Source organism: Lolium rigidum, chromosome 3 (genome assembly GCF_022539505.1).
Source record: "Lolium rigidum isolate FL_2022 chromosome 3, APGP_CSIRO_Lrig_0.1, whole genome shotgun sequence".
NCBI lineage: Eukaryota > Viridiplantae > Streptophyta > Magnoliopsida > Poales > Poaceae > Lolium > Lolium rigidum.
Genome location: NC_061510.1, coordinates 376,361,164 through 376,385,871, shown reverse-complemented (window position 1 = coordinate 376,385,871; position 24,708 = coordinate 376,361,164). Strand labels below are relative to the sequence as shown.

The 24,708-nt window shown below is 44.0% G+C and overlaps 2 protein-coding genes across 2 annotated transcripts; one reads left to right on the top strand and one right to left on the bottom strand.

Annotated features, from left to right (window-relative positions):
• Nucleotides 1-1,045: 1,045 nt before the first annotated feature.
• On the top strand, nucleotides 1,046-5,349 carry LOC124704349 (beta-glucosidase BoGH3B-like). The gene is made up of 7 exons (XM_047236602.1): nucleotides 1,046-1,186; nucleotides 2,697-3,260; nucleotides 3,359-3,504; nucleotides 3,607-3,850; nucleotides 3,956-4,060; nucleotides 4,143-4,325; nucleotides 4,431-5,349. Exons 1-7 carry the CDS (start codon nucleotides 1,151-1,153, stop codon nucleotides 5,121-5,123), a joined length of 1,971 nt encoding a protein of 656 aa, XP_047092558.1. The 5' UTR covers nucleotides 1,046-1,150; the 3' UTR covers nucleotides 5,124-5,349.
• A 3,623-nt stretch (nucleotides 5,350-8,972) lies between these two features.
• Nucleotides 8,973-18,850, bottom strand: LOC124704348 (serine/threonine-protein kinase TOUSLED-like). The gene is made up of 16 exons (XM_047236601.1): nucleotides 18,604-18,850; nucleotides 18,266-18,355; nucleotides 17,948-18,145; nucleotides 17,096-17,146; nucleotides 16,396-16,503; nucleotides 16,268-16,312; nucleotides 15,945-16,057; nucleotides 15,424-15,490; nucleotides 14,822-14,888; nucleotides 14,459-14,556; nucleotides 14,044-14,223; nucleotides 11,667-11,877; nucleotides 10,668-10,932; nucleotides 10,295-10,349; nucleotides 9,880-10,041; nucleotides 8,973-9,509 (listed from the first exon to the last, which is right to left on the bottom strand). The coding sequence occupies exons 1-16, from the start codon at nucleotides 18,823-18,825 to the stop codon at nucleotides 9,414-9,416; spliced, it is 2,028 nt and encodes a 675-aa protein (XP_047092557.1). The 5' UTR covers nucleotides 18,826-18,850; the 3' UTR covers nucleotides 8,973-9,413.
• Between the last annotated feature and the right edge of the window lie 5,858 nt (nucleotides 18,851-24,708).

Genomic DNA, 24,708 nt, shown 5'->3' with positions numbered 1-24,708 from the left:
AGCACTCTACCTCTAGCGTAGCAGAGAAACTTGAAAGAGTGCTTATTCCCAAATCTTCCAACGTTAGGACAAAATAAAGTTCCCAACGTTCGAAAAACAGCTTGGCATTACCGCAAACCGACACTTCAGATTAAGTATAATCAGAATTCACACCTCGTTCTTTGACAAAATGCGCTTAGTTCGCCCGGATTGGCCTCTATTAACCGAAGAAAGAAAAAGAAAAATATCAGATCCATCCAGCACGAGACAGAACACACAAGAAGCATAGGGATCTGCATCGCTGTCCAACAAAATCGCAAGAAATGTGTTGCATCACTCATCCTCGATCGTAGTGGCCCAAACGTTTTGTTTCGCCCGGATCGGCCCTGGTCTGGTTACCGTTGGCGCTCGTGTCCCCACGAGGAGAAAAGGCGTCGGACCGACGGCCAAAAAACAAACCCAAAGGCCTACCCCTACCCGACCGGACGGCGGGCGAGCAACATGGCGGTCACGTTCCCCCACAACAGCGCCCGTCCCGCGTCTCACCAGCCGTCCGTCGCCGATCGAGCGGCCAGATGCGCGCCCCGAGTCGAACGTTGGGGTTTAATTGCTAATCTAATCCAGGAGAGGAGACCCCCCTGCGTCCCTGTCTGCGCCGCGCGTGTTCCCTCCATTGATTCTCTCTTCCTCGGCAGCATTTCACCCTCTATAAAACCGTGGGGGTGCCCTGCTCCGTTGCAAATCAATCACACCACCCGCCACCCCATACCTAGCCGTTGGGCGCTGCACCGTCTTCCACCTCCGGCCATCACCTTGCTTGGGTGAATTGATTTCCTGCAAGCAAGTTGCGACCGGGCAGGTGGGAGATTCTTGCGGGACTGTGCAGATAGGTGGCGGAACAGTGGATAGATAGATAGGCTCGTGCGTCGCTGTCGGACTCTGGATCGCCCCTGACTCATCGCCGCCGCGACCAGTCGCCGTCGCTTCCCAACTCCGGTAAGTAACCAACCGCCCCGCGCGCTATTTATACCCGCTTTCAGTTCGCTTCCAAACAGCACCACCAATCTTTGCTTTCGCCAACGCCCCTTTCAATCAAATCCCCTGTGTCTCCCCTACGTCTTCCCGCTGCCGCATTTGCTGAAAGCACACAACCGTCGTTTCCGGCGGCATCATGCTGGGTGTCACGGCCACCAAGCTGCTACGGAAAGTGAGTCGCCGAGATCGGCTGCAGAATTAAGCAGCGCCTTGCCGCCTGACCACACTTTATTTATTTTTGTTTCTGTCTGTTGCGATTACCTGGTCGTTGTTGCCGTTTCACCTTCGGGCGGGCCTCGCCGGAAGATGCCAAGATGGCAACAAATCCGGCGGCTGCGCCGTATGAATGCCAAAACACCCCGTTCCGTTACAACGGCGGGGAGGGCCAGCAGACGATAGTATGCCCGTTTTTTTGGGAAGGAGTGGATGGCATTGAAGCCGGCCGCTGCTCCGTCTTCCATGACCGCACCAATATTCCAACCACTCCTCCATCCATGAACCTTATCGTCGCCGCCGGCCGGGGCTATATAAAGAGGAATGAAAAGGTGGGGAGAAAGGCAGGAGGCTTCAGTAGCGCTTCACGCCTCCTCTCTTCCTCATTCGTCTTCTTCTTCCCATCCACCCTAGCTACCATTCCTCTCTCATCGTTGCCGCTGGTTCACACCACCACCGCCCTCTGTCCGTCTGGTAAGAGAGGCAAGGCCAGCCACGGCCGTTTCTTGCTTGCCCATTCAACACTCTAGCTATTGCTGTGTCTTCTGTCAAACATAAAAAAAATGAAAAATCTTTTTTTGCTTGTCTGTTGCTTGCTGGGAGCATTTACCGTGAGCTTGGCTTGGACCTGAGTCCAACTGTCCAAAGGGTGCCGGCCATTCACGCGTCTTGGATTTTGCCAGAGATTTCCAATCGGTTGCAACAAACGCATTGAATTTGGGTGTTCATCGCCTGAGTACTTCACCTCAATGCCCCTTCTCATAGGATAGGAATAGTGCTCTGCTCTCATGGCAGCAGGCTAGCAGTACAGTAACACCTCCTCCCTGTTCTTGCAACGGTTCATACGTTTTGCGGCGTCTGCAAAGACGGGCGTCCTGCTGCTGTAGCGGCTGCCCTCTTCTTCCTCTGCCTTTGCTTCTGGTGATTTGGCATGTCTAATTATTTGCTCATTTCTACAATTTTCTTTCTTTTGTGTTGATTCTCTTATAGTTTTCTAATGTCTGCAAGTACTCTGTTAAATTGCCATTTGAAGGTGTAGATTTGATCTTGTTTTAGCACGGTTCTTAGTCTTCTTTTTGTTAGAAGTACTAAATACTACTTGCAGTTTTTCTGAATGTTGCCAGATATTGCACAGATACCTTAAAATAAACAATTGATCGCTTAAACTAACGTGCCATCATCATACGACTCGCTTTCACAATCACAACTTGCACAAAAGAAATCATCCGACAACTAGTAGTATAGTACTAGTTTTTAACAAAAACACGGCGCAGATCACAACTATCTCTTAGCACTACTACAACCATGGCTTCTTGCATCGTTGCGCGTCCTCGGATCCCCTCGCCGTTGACTGCATCCTTTGATCCTCCGCCATGTCGGTCGCCTGCCGTCTCCGGGCCGGCGTCCTCGAGCCGCTGGAGGACCGTCTCACCGTGATTCTCATCGGGTCGCTTGAATGTTTCGCGCAGGTCAAGAAGCTCCTGGTCCCGCTCCTGCACCGGCACAGGATGGCGCTGCTCACGGCGCCGGCGGTCTTCGCCGCGCTCCTGCTCTTCTGGGCCGTGCTCGGCTCCACCGACGCGGACGTCGCGCCGCTGTACAAGGACCCCGCGCAGCCCGTGGAGGCGCGTGTCACCGACCTGCTGGGCAGGATGACGCTCGCGGAGAAGATCGGGCAGATGACCCAGATCGAGCGGCTCGTGGCCACGCCCGACGTGCTTCGGGACAACTTCATCGGCAGCCTGCTGAGCGGCGGCGGGAGCGTGCCGCACAAGGGCGCCACGCCGCAGGAGTGGCAGACCATGGTGGACGGCTTCCAGAAGGCCTGCATGGAGACGCGGCTCAGCATCCCCATGATCTACGGCATCGACGCCGTCCACGGCCACAACAATGTCTACGGCGCCACCATCTTCCCACACAACGTCGGCCTCGGCGCCACCAGGGACCCTTACCTTGTCAGGAGGATCGGCAACGCCACCGCGCTCGAAGTCAGAGCCACCGGCATCCAGTACGCCTTCGCGCCCTGCATCGCGGTAAGTCATCTTAAATCCTTTAACAGCAATGCCGCTCAGAAATTTGAACTTCTTATTGTTGCATTGTGCTGAACTCTGCTGCTTATGTCCATGAACAGGTGTGCAGAGATCCGAGGTGGGGCCGGTGCTACGAGAGCTACAGCGAAGATCACCGGATCGTGCAGTCCATGACGGAGCTCATCCCGGGCCTCCAGGGTGAGGTCCCCGAGGGCTTCACCAGCGGCATGCCATACGTCGCCGGAAAGTAAGACCCCGTCCAAGAACACTTTTGTCACACATGAACCGTCCGTCACTACTCACTACTTTGTTTGTACAACTCACCTTACAAAGAAAAAACTGAATGTAGGAACAAGGTTGCGGCGTGCGCGAAGCACTTTGTCGGTGACGGCGGCACGGTGAACGGCATCAACGAGAACAACACCATCATCAACGAGCAGGGCCTGATGAGTATCCACATGCCGGCCTACCTCAACGCCATGAAGATGGGTGTCTCCACCGTCATGATCTCCTACTCCAGCTGGAATGGGAAGAAGATGCACGAAAATGGAGATCTCATCAACGGATACCTCAAGGGCAAGCTCAATTTCAAGGTAAGAGCAATATGTAACAATCATAAACAGTTTGAACTACTTTCCAGATGTTGGATTATTGTAATCTTCAGATGTTCATTTGCTCTGTTGCATCTTCTTGTACAGGGCTTCGTGATCTCAGACTGGGAGGGCATTGACAGGATCACAAACCCTGCAGGGTCGGACTACTCATACTCGGTCAAGGCTTCTATCAATGCCGGCCTTGACATGGTAAGACCAACTTCCCAATGAAAGAAACTATCTACGACTGCAATCCTGCTTGCTGAGATCGACGATTCTTGTGATGTCGCAGATCATGGTGCCTAACAACTACCAGAGCTTCATCAGCCTCCTGACTGGCCACGTCAACAGCGGCGCCATCCACATGAGCAGGATCGACGACGCCGTCACCCGGATCCTGCGCGTCAAGTTCACCATGGGCCTCTTCGAGAACCCTTACTCAGACCCCAGCATGGCTGGTTACCTCGGAAACAAGGTACTGGTTGGTTGATGAAACTCTGTCGCTGAATTCAGAAACTAAAATGTTGGAAACATACCTGAACTTCTCAACTTATGGTGTGCTCTGAATTTGATTTTGCAGGCGCACAGGGATTTGGCGAGGGAGGCGGTGAGGAAGTCGCTGGTGCTCCTGAAGAACGATGGCAAAGCGAGTGACAAGCCGCTGCTGCCGCTGCCCAAGAAGGCGACCAAGATCCTCGTCGCCGGCACGCACGCCGACAACCTGGGCTACCAGTGCGGCGGCTGGACGATCGAGTGGCAGGGCGACACCGGCCGCACCACCGTGGGCACGACCATCCTCGACGCCGTGAAGGCGGCCGTGGACCCGTCGACGTCGGTGGTGTTCGCAGAGAACCCCGACGCGGACTTTGTCAAGAACGGCGGCTTCTCCTACGCCATCGTGGTGGTGGGCGAGCACCCGTACACGGAGACCAAGGGCGACAACCTGAACCTGACCATCCCGGAGCCCGGTCTAAGCACCGTGCAGGCAGTGTGTGGCGGGGCGCCGTGCGTGACGGTGCTCATCAGCGGGCGGCCAGTGGTGGTGCAGCCGCTCCTGGCAGCATCGGACGCTCTGGTGGCGGCGTGGCTCCCCGGCTCGGAGGGGCAGGGCATCACCGACGCGCTGTTCGGCGACTACGGGTTCGGTGGGAAGCTGCCGCGGACGTGGTTCAAGTCGGTGGACCAGCTGCCGATGAACTACGGCGACGCGCACTACGACCCTCTCTTCCCGCTCGGCTACGGCCTCACCACCAACGCCACCAAGGCCTACTAGACAGGATTAGCAGACAGCAGGATGGTACACCATACTAGAGATAGGAAACTGGGACATGAACAGTGAGTTCTTGCTCCCCGCCATGGCTGCCGATCGATTTGTTTCGACCGGTTTACTATTATTAGTACTATTCTTTCTTTACTTTCTTATGTTGGTTGATCTGGTTGTATGCTCGGTTCCCATAGCGGAGCAGTATATATATCCAATTGATGAGCGATTTCATTCACTGAGTTTGGTTGTTCTTTACCTTACTGTTTCTGAACGTACAATCATGTGTCAATTGTCATTGCGACGAGATAGGAACTGCATAGAAAATGTGGATTGGCAGGATCATCTTCGATCCAAAATCATCAAATGTAGTGTCCTCTCCTCCAACAGTTATTCCTAAGTGTCCTCTCCTCGACTCCTACAGTTATTCCTAAATGTTCCTCAAATGTAAATTCGGTCATCTTCGGCATTTCGGAAATATTTTTCTGTTTTGTGAAAAAAAAACAATGCTAAGGAATGATTTTGCCTTTGGTGGAGTGGCAATGTGGCATAAGTTGCATAAGCTTTGGTTTGGTGTTGCTGGTTGTATGCTCGGTTCTCATTGTGGAGCAGTATATAATCCAATTGATGAGCGATTTCGTTCACTGAGTTTGGTTGTTCTTTACCTTACTGATGAGCAGTATCTCTAAAGAGCACTAAGCTCCCAGGGTTGGCAGCGATTCTAGTGAATTGGCGAGTCGCTTTCGTCGGACCCACGAGTTACCGCCTTGGCCTTGTTTTTCTGTTGCAAATTTCCATGACCACTTCGTCTCCTCACTTCCTGCTTGGATCCGTCGAAGCGGTTGGTCAACGCCGCCGGTTAGGCTCCCCGCCGGCCAAGCGCTCGCGGCTCCCTTCCTCCATACTCTCCCAGTTTCCTAACAGACGCGCGTATGTGGAGAACCTCGATGGAGTCGTACCCATCGATGGCATCGACGCCCGCTTATAATCCAACAGCAACACCAATCGCGCCTTAGAGGTTGAAGCCACTTGATCTCCAACACCAAACCAGACAGCTTATCTCACCAAACCAGATAGCCTTTATAAAAGGAAGATACATTCTTGAGAGTGTTGTCTGTGCCCATAAAATTATTCATAATGATTTGCATAATGGACATTCTGATTTTATCTTTAAATTGAATTATGAAAAAACTTATGATAGGGCTGATAGGGATTTTTTACTAAAGATGATGGAGAAAAGGGGCTTTAGCCCACATTGGATGTCTATCATTAAAGGTCTTTCATACAATGGATATGTGGGTGTCCAATTAAATGATAAAAATAGTGAGTTCTTTTTTTACCAGTAGAGGTGTTAGACAAGGAGACCATATATCTCCAATCTTTTTAAATTTCATGGCTGATGTTTTCACCATACTGGTTAAAGCTGCTGCCAGTAGGCAGCTTGCTGGTCTTATGCAAGAGTTGGGTAATGGAGGGGTTATTAGTATGCAATATGTTGTTGACATCCTGTTATTCCTAGAAAATAACATGTGTTCTGCTATCAACTTGAAGTGGATCATATCCTGCTTTGAACAGATATCTGGGATGAGAAACGGTTCCCATTAGTATAATGGAGGGGGGGTGCACAACTTTTTGATCAAGCTTTATGCAAGTTGGGGGTGTTTCCTCTGCAATATTTAGGGATACTAGCTAAGGAAGGAGAACATACAACCTATTGTTGATAAGATTTTTGAATAAAGCAGTAGGATGGAGGGGGAAACTTCTTAACCATGCTGCCAAGTTGGAGCTGGTTATAACTTATAAGTGTAATAGCTAGTATCCCTTTGTATCTGCTGAGTGTCATTAAATTCCCTAAATAGGCTATTTCCCTAATCAACTTTCAAATGACTCATTGTCTTTAGAATAATTATGAGGATCATCACAAGTATCACTTAGCTAATTGGATGTTGGTTACTCAGAAGAAGGAATATGGGGCCTTGGAATTCCTGACCTAGCTGAGATGAATCTTTGCCTCCTAGCTTCCTAGATTAAAAGATATAATCTAAGTGGGAATTCAAGCTTTGGAAACAAATTATTGATCATAAATACAGAGTTGGTAATCCTAATATCTTTTCATGTCCCTCTACTGGTGCCTCTCCTTTTTGGAAAGGTGTGCTCTAGGCTGCTAAAGCTGCCAAAATGGGTTACCCGTGGAAAGTAGGTGATGGGAAGGAAGTAAAATTTTGGGAAGATCACTGGTTTGGTACTTGTAGTTTGGCCATTCAGCTGGGAAGTATATTTCTTGCTGAATGAGTAAAATAAAACTATTGCTGACCTTTGGGATGGTGGATCCTTAAAAGTAACTTTCAGAAGATGTTTTGACCATAGGCTCATGGTACAATGGTTTGAGATTCTTCAAATTGCATACACCATTCAGCTTACTCCTGATAGTGATGCTCTTATCTGGACGTGGGAAGCTGGTGGATGTGGGAATCAGTAGATGTTTTGACTTTTGTGTTTTCTGTGATGAGCTTGAGTCTTGTTGGAATCTTTTCTGTGAATGTGTTGTTGCTTTCAACATGTGGTCTGGGATGAAGAGGGTTTTGGGTTTTTACTTCCCCTCTGCAACTATAGTTGACATATAGTTGACATCTCTGCCTTATGGAAAAACAAAAAGAAAAATGTTTTGAAATGCTGTTATCTTGAGAATTATCTGGCTTACCAGAAATGACATGGTGTTCAATCGAACACAATAGTTTAGGATGCAGGTGTTGTGGAGGAAAACTGCTTCCAACCTTTCACAATGTGGCATCCTACTAAAGGAGGAAGAAAAAGGAAGGCTGATAATGATGGTGAACAAGCTGGAAATCTTGGGTCGAATGCCACCTCTGTTATCATGGTCGGAACCTAGCTGACTCCTCAGAATAGGGCGAGAACTACTATGGAAGTATGCACTATGAACCAGGAGAGGGGTTCTGGACCTCTGCTAATCACTGTTGCAGACCTTGCGAGGACTCTGAGAGCAAATGCCTTGATCCTGGTGGGAGACGGTGAAGGGTTCACGGTGCTTCATTGGCCTTAGTCCTCCTCTCTCATGTCTTCTCTTGTAGAGTTGGGTTTGTGTCAGTTTTATGTTGTCAGGAGTCTTTCCTCGAAGTGGGAAATGTTGAGAGCTTTGAAACTTCTCCCCCTAGCTAGTTTTGTGTGTAAGTCTGAGTAGACCTGGCAATATGTGATGTTTTGTAATAGCGCTGTGACATCTGGTTTCGGAAATGGAAATGGTGCTATGTCCTGTTTTTCTTTTAAAAAAAGAATAGCAACACCAAATATTACCATATTAAGGCAAGCTACTAGAGAGGATTAGTTTAGACCAACGGGAGGGTAGAGTTAGGTATGTGTATTGCATTCATCCATGTGAAATTGGGGGATTTTTTAAATCAAACATGAAGTGATTGAGGTTTCACTACATCCAAGAGTAGGGTATTTTTAATAACTGCAAAATCAAAACAAGGTGAAATATGAATCTAAATTTAATGTTTATGTCACAGATTTCCATCTCCCAAACTTCAGGGATCACTTTATTTAAAAAAAACACAAGTTTCAAATAACTGAAAAAAAATCTATATGTAGTGAGTGATGTGTCCTACAAACGTATGGAGTATAGTAAAGAGTGCATATTTTCAAAACTCCAAGCTTTGTTATTTTTGTGTAGCCCAAAATTCAAACAATCTAGGGATGCAATTGTTTCTGCAAGCTTGTAAGATACATCATTGACTGCATCCATATTTTTAAAAAAAGATTTTTTGAATCTTTGTAAATATGATTTCCAGGTTTTTTTTACTAGAGCCAACGAGAGTTTTGATATATATATATATATCCAACTTAAACAACTGAGATACATCTTATATATCCCCAAAGTCCTTTGTGAACATACGAGGATTCACATACTGTATCTCTGATGAATGCTGGTTTGGCAAGCCTTGCCAGCCATACGAATAAATACAGCCTTTTTGAAGGAGCCATCGTCAGTAATGCTAGGCACCAGCCAAAAACAAACATCACATAACGCATGGAGGGGCGGCACAAAAGCATTGAGAGATATCAGAGAGCATGCCCCTGAAAACTAAAAAGAGGCAGACCTTTGATGTTTCAGGTCACCACAGTTACTAGAGCAAACGATTTACAATATATACAGTTAAACCATTGGAGACATTCTTGAGTTCGTGAGATCTTTAACCCCTCTCCAGAATCCTTTTTGCAAGAGTGGCTCCCCAACCTCCAAAACAAAAATTCGACTTCTAGTCATGCGTAGACGTGTAGTGTCTACCTCTTTGCATAGGAGAGATATGGATCTTGAGCTATGGATAGAACGTCTGGTCTTTCTGATTGGTTGTATGTCAAGCAACGGCGTATCAGTTCCTGCATACGTTGAAGTAAAAAATATAAATGAAATTGACTGACAAAAAAGATGGGAACAATAATGTTTCACATTAGTACAGCTAAAAAATTCCATTTGTGGTAATTGGCAATGCAAGATCAAAATATTGCCAAACTAGCAAACAAGGGCACATACTTACTGCAAAAGTGAATACTTAGCAGATAAACGATGTTATCATCATTTTTTAGACAACTCATGGCATCCATCAAAACTAGAGCCTAAGAGCCAAGTTGAAACCGAACTGACAGTCTCCTGTCACAACGCATAGCATGCATAATCTAGCAAGGGAATCACTACAACAAGTGTTGGCTCAGAACGTACATATGCCATATGAACAAACAGAAAATATACCTTCGCCTCATTTGATACAGCTGGCTTTGGAGGGAATTCCACCCTCCGTGCGTTGATGATTGTATCCTCCCTAAGTATTCTCTCCTGGGTCTGGTCATGACCAAAAGGACGCCTCCCATAGAGCATCTGATAAAACATTACACCAGCTGACCAAACATCCACCTGCATGACAGCAGCAGCAATAGTTTACTCACCAATCGGAATGAAGCTGCCGTTGCCATAACTTGGTTGTTTAAACTGAAAGTTTGGGAAGCTCATAAATGAGTCCAAAACTTGAAGAAAGAGGGTTAACTAGGGATCATGTCTCCGATTTTGTACAAACAAAAATGCATATCCACGAGACCAGATTGACACAGTAGAATGGACCAACTGTTGATTACATTGAAAGGTAAAACATGCTGGCAAATATCAATACCTTAGATGAAATAAATGGTGTTTTGCTGAGATCAAAGCATTCTGGTGGCAGATACCTGGAACAAGAACAAAGAATTAAAAATCAGAAAAAATTCTCATTCTGTATAATACAACCATTAACATAAACAAGAATTGAATGTATAATACAACCAGTTTACATAGGCGGTAACACAAGAATGGTTCCACTCAACAAACAGTAATTTGTTTTGAAGGTTATACAATTATACACCAAAGGTAATACTAAAAGGTCCATGAACTACTGCACCAGGAACAGCAAATCAAATCCCAACACTCCAAAGGATACCATAAAAACACTAAGATCCGGTCTATCTAGTAAGGATTAACTGAGAAAGTGAACGCACTCAGCCACTCACCAATAGGTTCCAGCTCCCTGAGAAGTGAGTTCCATTCCCTGAGACCCAACATCATCCTCCACTATCTTGCTGAGGCCAAAGTCTGTAACTTTCGTAACACCGACCTCATCAAAGAGAACGTTGCCTGGTTTGAGGTCATAGTGGATGATCTTCTGAGCCTTTTTGTTAAGATAAACAAGGCCCTGAAATACTTGAACAATTATGATTCTTGCTTCCTTTTCTGGAAGAACTGGTGTTGCTTTAAGGACTGCATCAAGATCCTTTCCTGGGTCAAACGTGAGCAATGGAGATAACATTATTAGATGCCACTACATCTTGATCTGGGAGTTCTAGATTTTTATAGTAAGATCATTATCAATAACTACAAACTACTACAAGTATATGCTAACTATAACTAAGAAGATAACAGCAAAAATGTAGAAACTTCAATCTACTATATGCGATATGATCTATCATAATTTCCATATGTATGCACTAGCGGTCTGGTGCCAACATCAATGCCATGCTCAGCAACTAAAAAAGATTACTTCTGCCTCCATTCAATATCATTAGAATTGCTAATAATCTATGCAAAATATTAGTGACATCAGCATAGTTTCCTGTATGCATCTTAGTGATCAAACATGGCAGTCGTATTCCATACCTTATAAGCTCATAATGGGGTATTAGTGCTCCATATAAAGATCATATAAATGGCAATGTGGAAGTTGTAACTGTAAAAAAACTAAGACCAAATATATGGAAGCATGGTTTAAATGTCCCTTTTAGTTCCTGCCTTGAACATTTTATTTCGCTACCTATACTGCTAATATTAAAACTGAATAAGTTCGCTGGTGTAAGAGTTCATCATAGATTGTATCTGGGCTACACCGTTCAATCCTGGCACAAACCAATACTAAAGGGAAAAAACATGAGGAAATGGATATAATAAATGACATAAGACTCCACACAAAAGAATCGACAGAACTGAATTTACACTGTCAAGAAGATAAATTATACCGCTGCAATATTCTAGGACGGTGCAGAATGTGTTGTGGTCAATCTCAAATATATCCCATAGCCTGACAATGTTCGTATGAACCAGAGTCTTGTGGATATTATATTCACGAATAGCATGCCGTATGTAGCTTTGCTTTTTCTCCTCACTCCACTGAGCATTCAAACCATGGAGCTTACAAGCCACGTACTTGTTTTCAACCAAGTCAAAAGCCTGCTCGAAGGAACAGTTTCATGTTAAGTGTTACCATACAAAGATTTCTACAGATAAGATGTGAATGCTATATCAAAACGCAGTGAAATGACTTAAAAAAGAAAGCTGAAAACACTAATCAATGTTCTGACATAAAAAAATAAATTCAACATTAAATCTGGTACAAGGTGGTATACCCTCCGCTTATTTTATAACACCTTGCATTTTATGACAGAAAAGGAAAAAAACTGCCACGGACAAGGATCAGAAATGGAAGGTGATGGTTCTTGGTAAGTCCGGCGCGAAGCACCCTTGCGAGGCTTGGATGGCACCGTGGTAGGATTTCAGTAGGGTAACTAGTTAGCTCAGTACAAGGTCAATGGACAGGGAGGAGAGAAAAGAGCGTAGGGATTAGAGAAATAACTTATTCTTGGCATGCTTTTATAGCATATCCTAATACAACGAGTCAACGACTAGGCAAACTAAACTACAGGCATAATTTCCTAAATAGAACCGTACTATTTCTCCCTATCTGACAAGTCGATTAGGAGCTGACAGACAGCTGGAAACCAAATCCACTTCTCAGTCACTTGCAATGGCTGCTGCCACATGCTGCCTGGAGTACTGGTTTTCCTATGCGACGTAAGCCAACAGACCCTAGTGCAGCCACTAGCAACCCCTGTCCGGGCTCCCTCTGCCGCCGGCCTGCGCCACATTAGCGGTGGGCACAGGCAGTCTTCCGTGGTAGTGCAGTGGACATCCTTCTCAGATACGGCAGGTACAGTTCGACATTGCAGGGCGAACAGAATTGCAGCTCGGTCTCGCAGGTTCACTCCGGTAGGGTTTCCTCCAGTGGTTCGGATAGGTGGAGACTGGAGAGTCCTAAGGCTCTGGGCGAAAGCTCGGGATTCGACAGGGGCTGATGATGGCTCGTGGGTGTCCTTCTCTTCTTGGAGGCATTGGCAAAGAGTACTTCCTCTAAACTAGTCTGTGTACAATTTCGGGTGACCTGTCTAAGGTCGGTGTTTATCTTGTGCCTTGCAGCTCCTTCTAACACAATAACTTACCAACGGAAAAAAGTAACAAGTTGCCCCATGCTGGATACGAAGTTTTTAAAAAATGGAGCAGATTTTGCTCACAGCACCTGGATACGATTCCAACTACAAACTAATGCATAGCGTAGGTCTCCTGCGTGCCTCTAAAAAGGCCGGTTTTCGTGGTCAATAAATCACAATATCTATTTCTCATAGCCATGAAAGTAGTCATTGTGCTAATGACCTGACCATGATACACAATTTGATATAGTGAATCCAGTAATGCAGACAGCCCTTTTTAAAGCGCTAGGCCGGGCTTGCCCCTGACTCTAAAAAAGAGCTGGAGGTTTTGCCGAAGTAGGCTTTGGCTAGTAGTATTTTGTTCTGATGGAGGCTGTTGGCATGGCCAGACCATTCCGAGGTTCAGTCGGATGCTCGTGTGCGGTTCTAAGCGAATGCTTAAGTCGTTGACATGGGTTGATGTCAGTGACGATGGCACCCACAGGCGCCGTTTTCCATCTTGAAGGTGTTTCCAAGAACTTGCTCACAATCACTCTGGGTGGCAGACATGTTTCGCGGTTGAGGACTGTTTGGCTTGATGAGGGTGTTGTTTTCCTCTTTTGTCATGTAAATATTCATTGTATCTCTTTGCATTTCTCCTATCTTAATGAAATAAGCAGAACACCTGCCTTTCTGTCAAGAAAATCAATAAGTCAACGGACATTTCAATGCCAGACGTGTTGCAGTGTTACTCCAATTGTTTTTATACAGATTTTGTCCACTAAAATTTAAATAAATGCCAGGTTTGCTTCTTTGTGTCTAACATTCTAACTTCCTCCCATAGTTTGTACCTTTTACACCCATCTTGGATAGGCCAGGATCCAAGCCTCCCTGCCCACCCAAAATGAAGCTCTTGAAAAGAGCAGATATAACTCTTCTTTGCAATGAAAAGAAACGCAATGTCATTGCGTTTTCTCGAAAAAAAAAGAGCAGATATTGAGAGATACAACTAAATTAATAATGGTAAAGTGCAGTGGTGCTAATACTTTATTGACACAAAATGCATTGGTACTTAAAGATGCACTACTGGTAACAATGGTTTAGTGCTCCTGTTTTTTGTTTTAATATATGTATAGCTGAAGAAAGAATATACCTTGTACACCTCACTAAACCCACCCTTTCCAAGAAGGTTTAACAGAGCATATCGATGATGAAGAATTTGGAAGTTATTAAAGCGTGATCCGTCTTCATCTCTAAGACGCTTCATTTCACGTATAAGCCTTCCCTTTTCCAATTCATACCGATCTCTTTCTCTCAAATACTGCTCTTCCTCCTGGCATTGAATTATAAAAAGTAGGTCAAGAGGGGGAAGGTGTGTTCTAGCGAAGTGGGATCCCGCCTAAATCCCACTTATACTTCATTTTGTCATTTCTAGTGCAAATTTTGAGAAAAAAAATTGCACTAGAAATGACAAAATGAACTACAAGTGGGATTTCAGTGGGTCCCATTTGACACCTTAGTGTGTACGATAACAAGTAGCAGACCAGCATACAGGAAAATAAAGTTACCCGTTTGATACTAGTTAACCGAGATTTACATATCTCATCCTGTAAAAGGAAATCTTCCTCAGACATGCTAGTTTCAGCATCACTGCCATCACCCTTATCTACAATAGCAAACCATCACAAATAAGCAGTGTGCGTAAACAGAAGTGACGGCAAAAAAATATTACTTAAACTGATATGTGTGTTTATCTCTTGCTTGTGTAAATGCAGAGAGCTTTCTCTTGTACAAAATAATGAACTGAAGTAATAAAATACATACATCTACTTCAGATGTTCTTCAGTGTGCAAGATAGTTCAAACAGTAACTTCTAAAGAACGTGAGCCAGTACAAGACGATAATTTTTTTAAAGAAAGGGTAACACTTACCAGATTGTCTTTTCTTTAGAGATTTACGATGCCTTTCAATAGCCTCTTTTGTTTCCAGCAATGATTTCTACAGAAAGGCACAACATACATGAGCAATAACAAAGTGATGGTACATAATTGTCACTGTCAAGAATTGGAATTATATAGCAGGGCGGCAAAACATGTAAAGACAAGAGCTGCAAGTCATACAATGTGCCCCAATAGATAAAGCTGTATGGCATATAAACTGCATGCCAACCCAAGCCAGATCAGCAAATTAGGAGCAAAAACGTTTCCCTTGTGAACATGATGCTCAATTAAAAAAGAGCAAGGTGTCATATAACTATATAAGATGCTTGGATGGTAATAAACTAAGGTTAATAACGTGCGGAAGTGATCGAAATCGCAAACAGGACAAAAAGGAACAGAAGTTCACTAATAATATGTCTTCTGGAGTAAATGTGAGTAAATGTGTTATTGGCTGGGTATCTGAACAGATCACATAAATCAAAGTTTCACAATAAGTTGTTTACAATTAATATTATGATCATCTTTCACAAACGAATACTTTAGCTAATAGTGTGTACCGAACTGAACAGATCTATGGAGCCGCAGAAACTTACAAGGTGTGAATTAAGGTCCTTTATTGCCTGGCCATCCTCCCATGTTTCAGATATCATAGTTCCAGCTCTGAGTTATATGACAGAGAGTAGTCAAAGAAGTTTGCAGTGTTCCATACGCAAAACAGGAAATAGAAGAGATGAGAAAATATCCACTGTTCCAGAAAAATTCCCAATACTAGAACACATACTGGATCTATACAGCAACTGACAGGTCATGTTATTAGCCTGTTTCTAGAAGACAATATCGCAGCATACATGCTTGTACTACCTCCATCTAAGTGTTACTTTTGTCTAGATACGGATGTATGTAGATGCATTTTTGTTATAGATAAATCTGTATCTAGAAAAAGTTGAGACACTTATTTTTGGACGGAGGGAGTATAACAATATCAAGCTAGTTAACAATGGCCCATTTACAAAGTAGTACTATTATGCTTCACACAAAAGGAGATTTAGATATGACCTTCTACAGTCTACTATTCCTCATTACGTGTTGGAAGTTCAGATAATTAGGAGATTACCTCATAACACCAATGTTCCCAAGTCTAAAAGATTCCTGCTTTAACCTCATCCGTGCTTCTTGCCTTTCTGCTTTTGATACTGCTATGAGCAGGTCTGACAGGACCTTCATTTGCTGCATCAATGAGAATGGACATGTAAGATAAATACTACTACTTTAATAATGGCTATTATTGCATGGGTAGAAGAAGTGTTGTGTGTGCGGACACAGATTTATGCGTACATAAGAAATTAAGAATGAAGAATTGGTAAACAGAAATGGCTGAGTGTGAGATAATAGTAACAATCTGCCGATATATAGCATCCAGGGTTCTAAGTGTGAAACCTTTGATTTCTTTTGTTGATCTTGATCTTTGAAATCCTTCAGTTCCTGGTAGAATAATGCAAAGGCAACAAGTCAAGAGACCTAGGGAAGTCAAGAGAAAATAAAGCTTCTAGTGAGTATATCCTTACCTTTGCTAACCTATCACTAAGTTGACGACAGTCAGTCGCTTCTTGACGCGATTTGTTAAGCTCCTCCTCCAACAATGCAACTTTACCACGTAACAGTGATAGTTCTTCCTATTCAATTGGGAGTGCTTGAGAACATAAATTTGAAACAAAAACAAGTGACCCTAGAACATGTTAGTATGGAACACTACATTTCACGAGTATCACTGATTCCCTATAAGATATGAAATGCCCCATTGCAATATTCACCAAAGTAGATCATGCTTTCAGTACGATATCTTAAGTTCTTAACCACAGCAGAATACTTTATGTAGTTAAGATGCCTAGATGCTAGACTCAAACAGAAGTACTGAATCAAATAGAAACACTTCTCCTTGAAGGTAAGGGCATGTATACATGTACAAAAGCCATCAGAAAGACTACTTTATGTAGTTAAAACGCCTAGGTGGTAGACTCAAATGGAAATATTCGGCAAAACAGAAACTCTTTTTTTCTCAGAGGGAAGGGTCTGGGACTCTGGGTGCATATACGAACATCATCAGAAGTACTTGCATGTATATGTATAATCTAAGCACACAAAACACATTCAGAAGCAGAAAGAAAATGGTATGTATGGATAGTAAAAGGATGCATTTGTATAGCAGACCAAGATAGTGTGTAACTCTGTATCTCATAGAAAACGATGTAGAGAAATAATTCTTACATGTATTGCAGTCCTGTCCTCATTCCCAGGTAGAACACTTGACCGGGAATCCTGTATATGGAGCAAATGGTATGTAAGCTAATAATTTAGCAGATGAGGATGAATGATTCCATAGTAGGGTGACGAAATGTTCATTACAAGTGTTTCTGGTTATCAGTAATGGGGACTGTATGGAGCAAATAAGGGAAATGGTGCTGTTACTGTATAAGTATATGTATGAGATTACAACAAATTAAGCCCTCAAATGCACCGCAGAATGGCCATATCTACTATCACTTTAGCACAGAATGTACAAACCTTTGGGATCATCATACAATCAGATTATTACAATCAAATTAGCCAAGCTTATCACTGAACAAGGATTTCAGCCATGAGTTTCATTCCAGTCCACAAGATTCCATCCCAGATGATACCCTAATGTGGAATTTTAAATATGTTATGGAACTTAAACTACTTTATCGATCTAATTCGTGTCATTTAGTAAAATCCAATTCCTTGAGGTGCTTATTGTGCTGTGTGGCCTCTTTCAGCAATCCACCCCTGCACCAAGTGAGCAAAAATCTAATGGTTTTATTTCAGCATTCTCCAGTTGATTAGAACTTTTCCATATCCAAGAAGCCAATCGCTCCTTATCATTGATACATCTACTAATCTGAACAACAGCAAAGTAAAGCTATTGCAAAATTTTCACCATCATGCTTATATCTTGTACTAACCAATGACCTCTAAAAGAATCTCCAAGAAGAGCCCATGCAGTGATGTGATCAATTCAAGTGAAAGAAACAAAGCAACCTTAACCATGGGTGAGTCAAAAGCTAGGGAGATAGGATCTTGAGAACAAATTGGGCATACCATGGTAGTCAATTTGTCATGCTGGCCATTCGATGCAGTTACTGAGGAAGTAGAAGTCTGGCGTGCTTGATCAACCGTCTTCGAGCCACGCCCTCGGCCACGCCCCCTTCCGCGGCCTTGCTTTTTCCTGTTTGGGTTTTCTGACGGCAGTCGTGCTTCTATGTCATCTACTATCTTTGCTGCCGCATTAGCTGATCCCTGGCATTCACAATCGCAAAAGGATGCAGCAGACATGATGTTACTGAAGGGGGAGTGAGAGAAAGTGCAAAACAGAATAGTTCTGTGTTTAAGTCTAGTTGATCCCCATTAGAAGAGCACCTCGAAATTTCCAAGAGCTAGGCCGTGGTCGCAGTCTGGGGATCTCGGACGCTTCATTGTGTTCTTCTGTATCAGGAACTCCTCGCCGTTCTGACCAGCAAATGCAGGAAACATTAGTCTGGGTTAGAGGGAATGGAATTAGGAATGGAAATATTTAACTGATCTGTAATTAGCTACAAAGGTTTACAGAAGGAGACATCAGAAATAGTTGCAACCAGCATGATCGTAGAAGCATAGGTAATGTGCAGGCGAGGTAATCGAGTGTAGTAGATGAATAGTACGATGTTGTCCTTGTAGCAATAAAAAGGGGGGAGAAGAGTACAAGGTTTAGGGCTGACATCATCATCTGAAGAGGAGGACTCGGGCAGCTCCTCCTGGTCCATGAAGGCGGGGGCGGAGGCCGGGGAGGCCGCTGGATGGTGCGGCGGCGACGGGGGAGGCGCCGAGACGGCCTTGCCGGCCATGCGGGCCTCGAGCTTGGCGAGCTTGTCCGAGGACGGGTTGGAATTCGACGAGAGGTGCTGCACTATGTCCTCCCCAGCCGTCGACGACCCCGACATTGCGCACGAACTGGATCCGGCCCTGCCCACAGAAGCTTCCGGGAGAAGCAGCCGCGCCGCACCGCGCGCGCTGGTCAGCTGCTCCTCGCCGCTGCGCGCGAGCACGACGCAGGCGAGCTGGCGGGTCGATCTACGGTGGTCGCGCACGGGACGCGGGACGGCGCGGGGAACGAATGCGACCGTGGGAAGGAGAGCGGACAAGGCAGCGCGGCAGCAACTGCCGCCCTTGTCCCTCGAGCTGGCGACTTGCTGGACGCTGGCGGCGGCGGGTCGGAGCGAAGCGGCGCCGCCGCGAAGAGGACGGGAGGGGATTGGGGTTGCGCAGCTCGGAGGGCACGCCCGGAAACGGAGGCGCAGGTGCAGCACCTCCCCCGCTTTTCCCCTCACTTCCCCTGCGATTCCATTGCCACTCTCTGCCTATATTTGCTCTTCTCCCGCTCCTCTGGGCCTCCACGTTCCAGCCCGTATCCAACTCAAGCCCACAAACCGGCCCTTGGGCCCTTCATGTGGGAATCTAAGGGTGTGTTTGGTAGAGTGAGTCAACCCAAAAAAAATCTATTCTCGTCCCACTTCTACCATAGGTCGGGTCGTTGCGCGGAGCTAAGTACACCTCATACAAATAAGGGCTCTCGCCAGGTTGTGAAACTTAAATCGAGCTTCACAGCCCAGCTTGGCTGAGTCCATCTCGCAACTTCTCTCGGGAGGCCCTCGCGGCACCCCCCCCCCCCAAGACCACAGCCCGGCGCCTTCCCCCCCACCAACTGCTCTCACATGTTCCTTCCCCATGATAGCTCGAGTAAAATGCATCGGTAGTACCCAAACTTGGAGACCCAAATCGATACGATCACCGACCTTAGGCATATGGCACATACGGTCACTAACTACGGCACAATGTTTATTAAGGTCACTAGGATACGATACAGCTCTGTATTTGCGTATTTGCTGATGTGGCGGGAGTTGACCGATCTAAACTATGCCATTTTTTTGCAAAAGACCCCTTAAAATTTAATTTCATTTGCAAAGCCTAGAGACTTGCCCATGGGGCCCACAGGTTAAACTCACCTAGCCACTCTCCTCGGCGATATCGACAAAAATGACCCTTTTGTTAAAGAAATTCACAAAATGAACGTGGCTGGAAAATATTTCACGAAACAACCCATCCTTGTAACGCCCGCGCCCGGGGCGCCATGCTAGCTGTTCCAGCGTTGTGGTCAAGGGCGACATGTATCTGCAGTTGACTTGCCACGTCGAGGAAGCCGGGCCCACGTGTTTGCATGTATGGCGCCATGATGTGGGGCGCCATGCTGTATAATGCCTGGACGTGAGGCGCCATCATGTATAACGCCCTGGTACTGGGCGCCGTACTCGCATGTACATGTAAAAAATTCCCTTTAGAAGCCAAAAGTTACCGAACCTGATCTAAACTGATATATTGATGCAATCTTGATTAATCAGGTTCAGACCATAGAAAAACTCACATTTATAGTAGAGATCATCTTCATCTCGAAAATAATTCAACGGACAAAGTAGTACATGGCGACATCTTCAAAATTAAAACAACATAGTTCAAATCACAACATCAAGTGGCAACATAGTTCATGACAACATCATCAAAAGTGACAACATAGTTGAGGACAACATCATCAAAAGTGAACGACATCATCGGTTCTTCCCCTTTCCTTTTTTGCCTTGTCAGCCTCACTCTTCTTAGCAACACCTACACGCCTTCTCCTCCTAATCGGCTCCTCCTCGCTGTCCTCCGCCTCGATGACTGGATCCTTAGTTGCATTTTTATTCTGGTACGCATCCGGAGTAAAAAGTATCTTCTTTCGAATATTTCCATTGCTTCCGCGCCTTGAAGTTGTACCACTGCTGCTGACTAGGCTCATGTGCATCGGGGATCTGAAAGGTGTTGGTCTCATCATGCGTGTGTCCCTCATCCTCCTCCCCTCGATGTCACCCGATTCCTCCTCCTCCCCCTCGATGTCACTCGATTCCTCCTCCTCGATGTCACCCACACTCGAGTCCTCGAGAGAGCCGTGTGCAGCGCTTGACGAAGGACTAGACGTGGTAGACACAACATCGCCAGTGAAGCGGCAACCGAGAAGAGCACCTACACCACGTGCCCAAGACTTGCTTCGCTGTGAAATTGACAATTGTTCGAGTTAGAAGATCGGAAGGTTGCAAAAAAAGCATGACAATAAATCTAGCACAATACAAAGATATACCTCGGCAAATGCTTTAAGGGCATGTTAGGACTCTTCACCCAGAGGGTACTTGAGTGCCTCCCTGGCTTCGATGACATTTTTCGAGAGCTCGGTTTGCTATGAAAAATAAGCATTGTTCAAGTTAGAAGATCACATTGGTCTCAACAATGTGCAACTCAGCAGAGGATGTGCACTCATGCCTGATAGACATGTTTCAACTCAGTTTTCATTTCTCATTTATCCATCATGTATATTGATGTATCAATAACTTAATTATTTCTCCAACGAGAAAATGACTAGAATACTAAATTGAAACATGGCATAGTATAATTATGCATATTTTACCTAGCTCTCCAGTTCCAAACATATGAATTTACTAGAAGAAACATAAGGAAGCTAATCTCATTTTCAATAAAAAGGAGGCTGGCATTCTGAGGTTACAGAGAAACATTTCCATTAATTAAGATAGGGCAGATGCCATACCTTGCCCTAAGGGGAGCTTTGCCCAATAGACTGTCAATGGCTGATTACTGCAAGTGCCACCGCACACGAGCAACTTCTTTCACCTTTTGAAACTGAACAATCATCTGCCTCTACTAGTATGCAAATGGTTTTCTCTTCAAAAAATTATCACTCATTTTAGCTTACTATCGATGACCGGTAATTAGCATATTATCTACGGTTCGGCACTTGCTCACAACTTCCCTATTAACTTGAAAGCACAAATATAGTTGTTGAAAAACATACATTCCCTCATGTGCCCGGTCGGTCGAACCATTTATTTCTTCAATTTTGTGTGATTTCACGCATCCTTTGCCAGGGAAAGTTCAGACGGACCGCGCGCTAGAGCTCCTGAATGTGCATCCCTGCAGTTTCAAACCTCAGCACTCGAACAAATTGGGAAACGTGTTCCGCTTGTTCACGAATTACAATCCTGCAGACAGACTCGGTGGATGCAATTGTAGCGACATCGCCCACATTTAGCTCTGCTAATTATTTCGTGGCCCATGTCGTTGGGTACATGTTTGTTTAGATGTCACAGAGATGTTCATCCCGATGATGTGTTCATATGCTACATCTTTATGTCTAATAGACGAAACTCTCCACAATTATACATGTTTTTTTGGCAATGGTTGCTTTACAATAAGTGCATAATTATTGATATTGAGCTTCTGAATGAACTGCAAATGATTGTGCACAATGACACACAGTTATCTGGACCATCTTATGATAATGGTGCACATTAGATTGATCATATCTTTATTGGATGATAATGTACATTTCTATGCATTAGTGAACAAGTTTTAGTGGTAGTTGAAAAATGACACCAAACGAATTTGTTGAATTCCACCTTTCAGCATGATGTATTAATCAGCAATCCGGATTCACCCCGGCTAAAATAATCAACAAACGCGATTTAGTCCGGTATTAGAAAGTTGTAGGGTCTTAGATTTGAGTGATTTATAGGTTAAGGTTTGACTCAAAATAGACAAAGTTCAAGACAAGAAAACTACAAAAATAGATGGTCCAAATAAATTTCAGAAAATAACTTTTTTTAAGTCAGGCCAACTTTAATAAATATAATTTACACTAAACTTTTATACTTATGTATAACTTAATTTAATGCACTAAAATATTAATAATCAATAATCGTACCTTCCTTATTACATAGTTAGCATAGTTAATCAAATTTAATGTTACTAATATTAATTGTGTTATTGTTTTGTTGCAATATAAATTAATTGATATAGACAACGTTAACAAAATTGTATGCATCATTATTTTTTATATCTACATTAATGTTTAAATACTTTTAATAGCATGGTAGATAAATATATTAGGTATGTCTCGACAAATATCTTAATAGAGATATTTCTAATGTATCATTACGTAAGAAAAATTATAGGAACTTTTAGAGTATAATTGTGCTGTTTGCTGGACTTTCTACCGGTCTTTTACGGTCCGAGAGTGTGTTCAACAATAATCCGACAGTGCATGGATGATGTATATTTGATACTGAAAATTACTAATTACCGGCTATCATAAAAGGTGAATTCACCAAAATTCTTGTACACACAACTTAAGTTTCTAGGCTCATCAAAAGGCCGTTGATATAATCAACTTTTCATATCATTTTTTCGACAAAATTGTGAGTGATATTAAAAATGAAAATAAATATCACTGCTTTCACTACAATTAGGGGAGCTTCCATCAGAGAGAGACTATCAATGCAGCTAAACTCGCCATAATCGATCAATTTGGTTTGCTCCAATGTGATACAATGTTTGTGGTTCGGACTTGCTCCTACAATCACCGAAAGCCTTTATAGAGATATTTAATAGCTTGTTGGACATAATAGATAAACTCGCCATAATCGATCAATTTGGTTTGCTCCAATGTGATACAATGTTTGTGGTTCGGACTTGCTCCTACAACCACCGAAAGCCTTTATAGAGATATTTAATAGCTTGTTGGACATAATAGATAATAGTATAATGATGATGGCAGTACTTTACATGGGACTTGGCCCCTGCAATCGTTTTTCGAGATTTTACACTAATAACTTGGCCTAAAAATCAGAAATATGTGGCTACCAATGTTGAATTACTACCTGGGTTGGGGTGTCCTGACTCTTAGTGGCCTAGGGCGGGTGCTCCGCTACCCCTACCTATGGGTCAGTCCTAATTGCAAACCAAGAGAAGAGGTTGAGGACACAATTCATCTCTTCCTTGCAGCCGGGCGGCTATTTCCTTCGACTACACGTTGTAATTATGTTTTCCTTCCGCGTATGACCCCAACCGAGTGCGGAGGAGATGGCAAGTTGTGTGTTGTCCATGTTGCTTGAGTTACTCGAGATTCCTCCGACAATTTGCCGCCGCTCCCTGCCTCTTCATGGGTCGCACCTTCCCTCTAAGCCGAACACCCCTCCCCTTCCGCCCTAGTAGTGACGTTGAGGTGTGTACCATTTTTGTCCGTCTCCATTGATTGGACTACACGATTCGGTCCACTAAATCCTCAGCAACTCTCTTCCGCCCCCTCGCAGTTGTTCGTGCATTCCGCCTCACGGTAGAGCCTATATTGCCACCCTCGGTCCATATCTACTCAAGCCCACGAACCGGCCCATAATAACTTATTTTATTACGCTACAATATTAATATGTACCTTCCTCATTACGCAGTTAGCATAGTTGATCAAATTTAGATGTTATTAATATTAATATTATTATTTTTTACTTTAATATAAATTAATCATTACAGACTGTTAACAAAATTGTATGCATCGTTATTTTTTTATCTTCATTAATATTTAAATGGTTTTAATAGTATGGTAAATATATTTATTAGGCACGTCATGACAAATATCTTAATAGAGAGATTTTTAGTATACAATTACGTAAGAAAATTTATAAGAACTTTTAGAGTATAATTGGACCGCTCTATAATTGTCTATTGTATTTTCACAATAACAAAGTGTGTTCAACAATAATCCGACAATGGATGCATGATATATACTATATATTGAAAATTACTAATTACTATTATAAAAGTATTATGAATTATTCAAATTTCTTGTAAGGCAACTTGAGTTGCTAGGCTCATCAAAACCACTGCTTCAATACAACTAGCTAGGGGAGTTTACACTAGAGCGAGATTATCAATATAGCTAAACTCGCCAT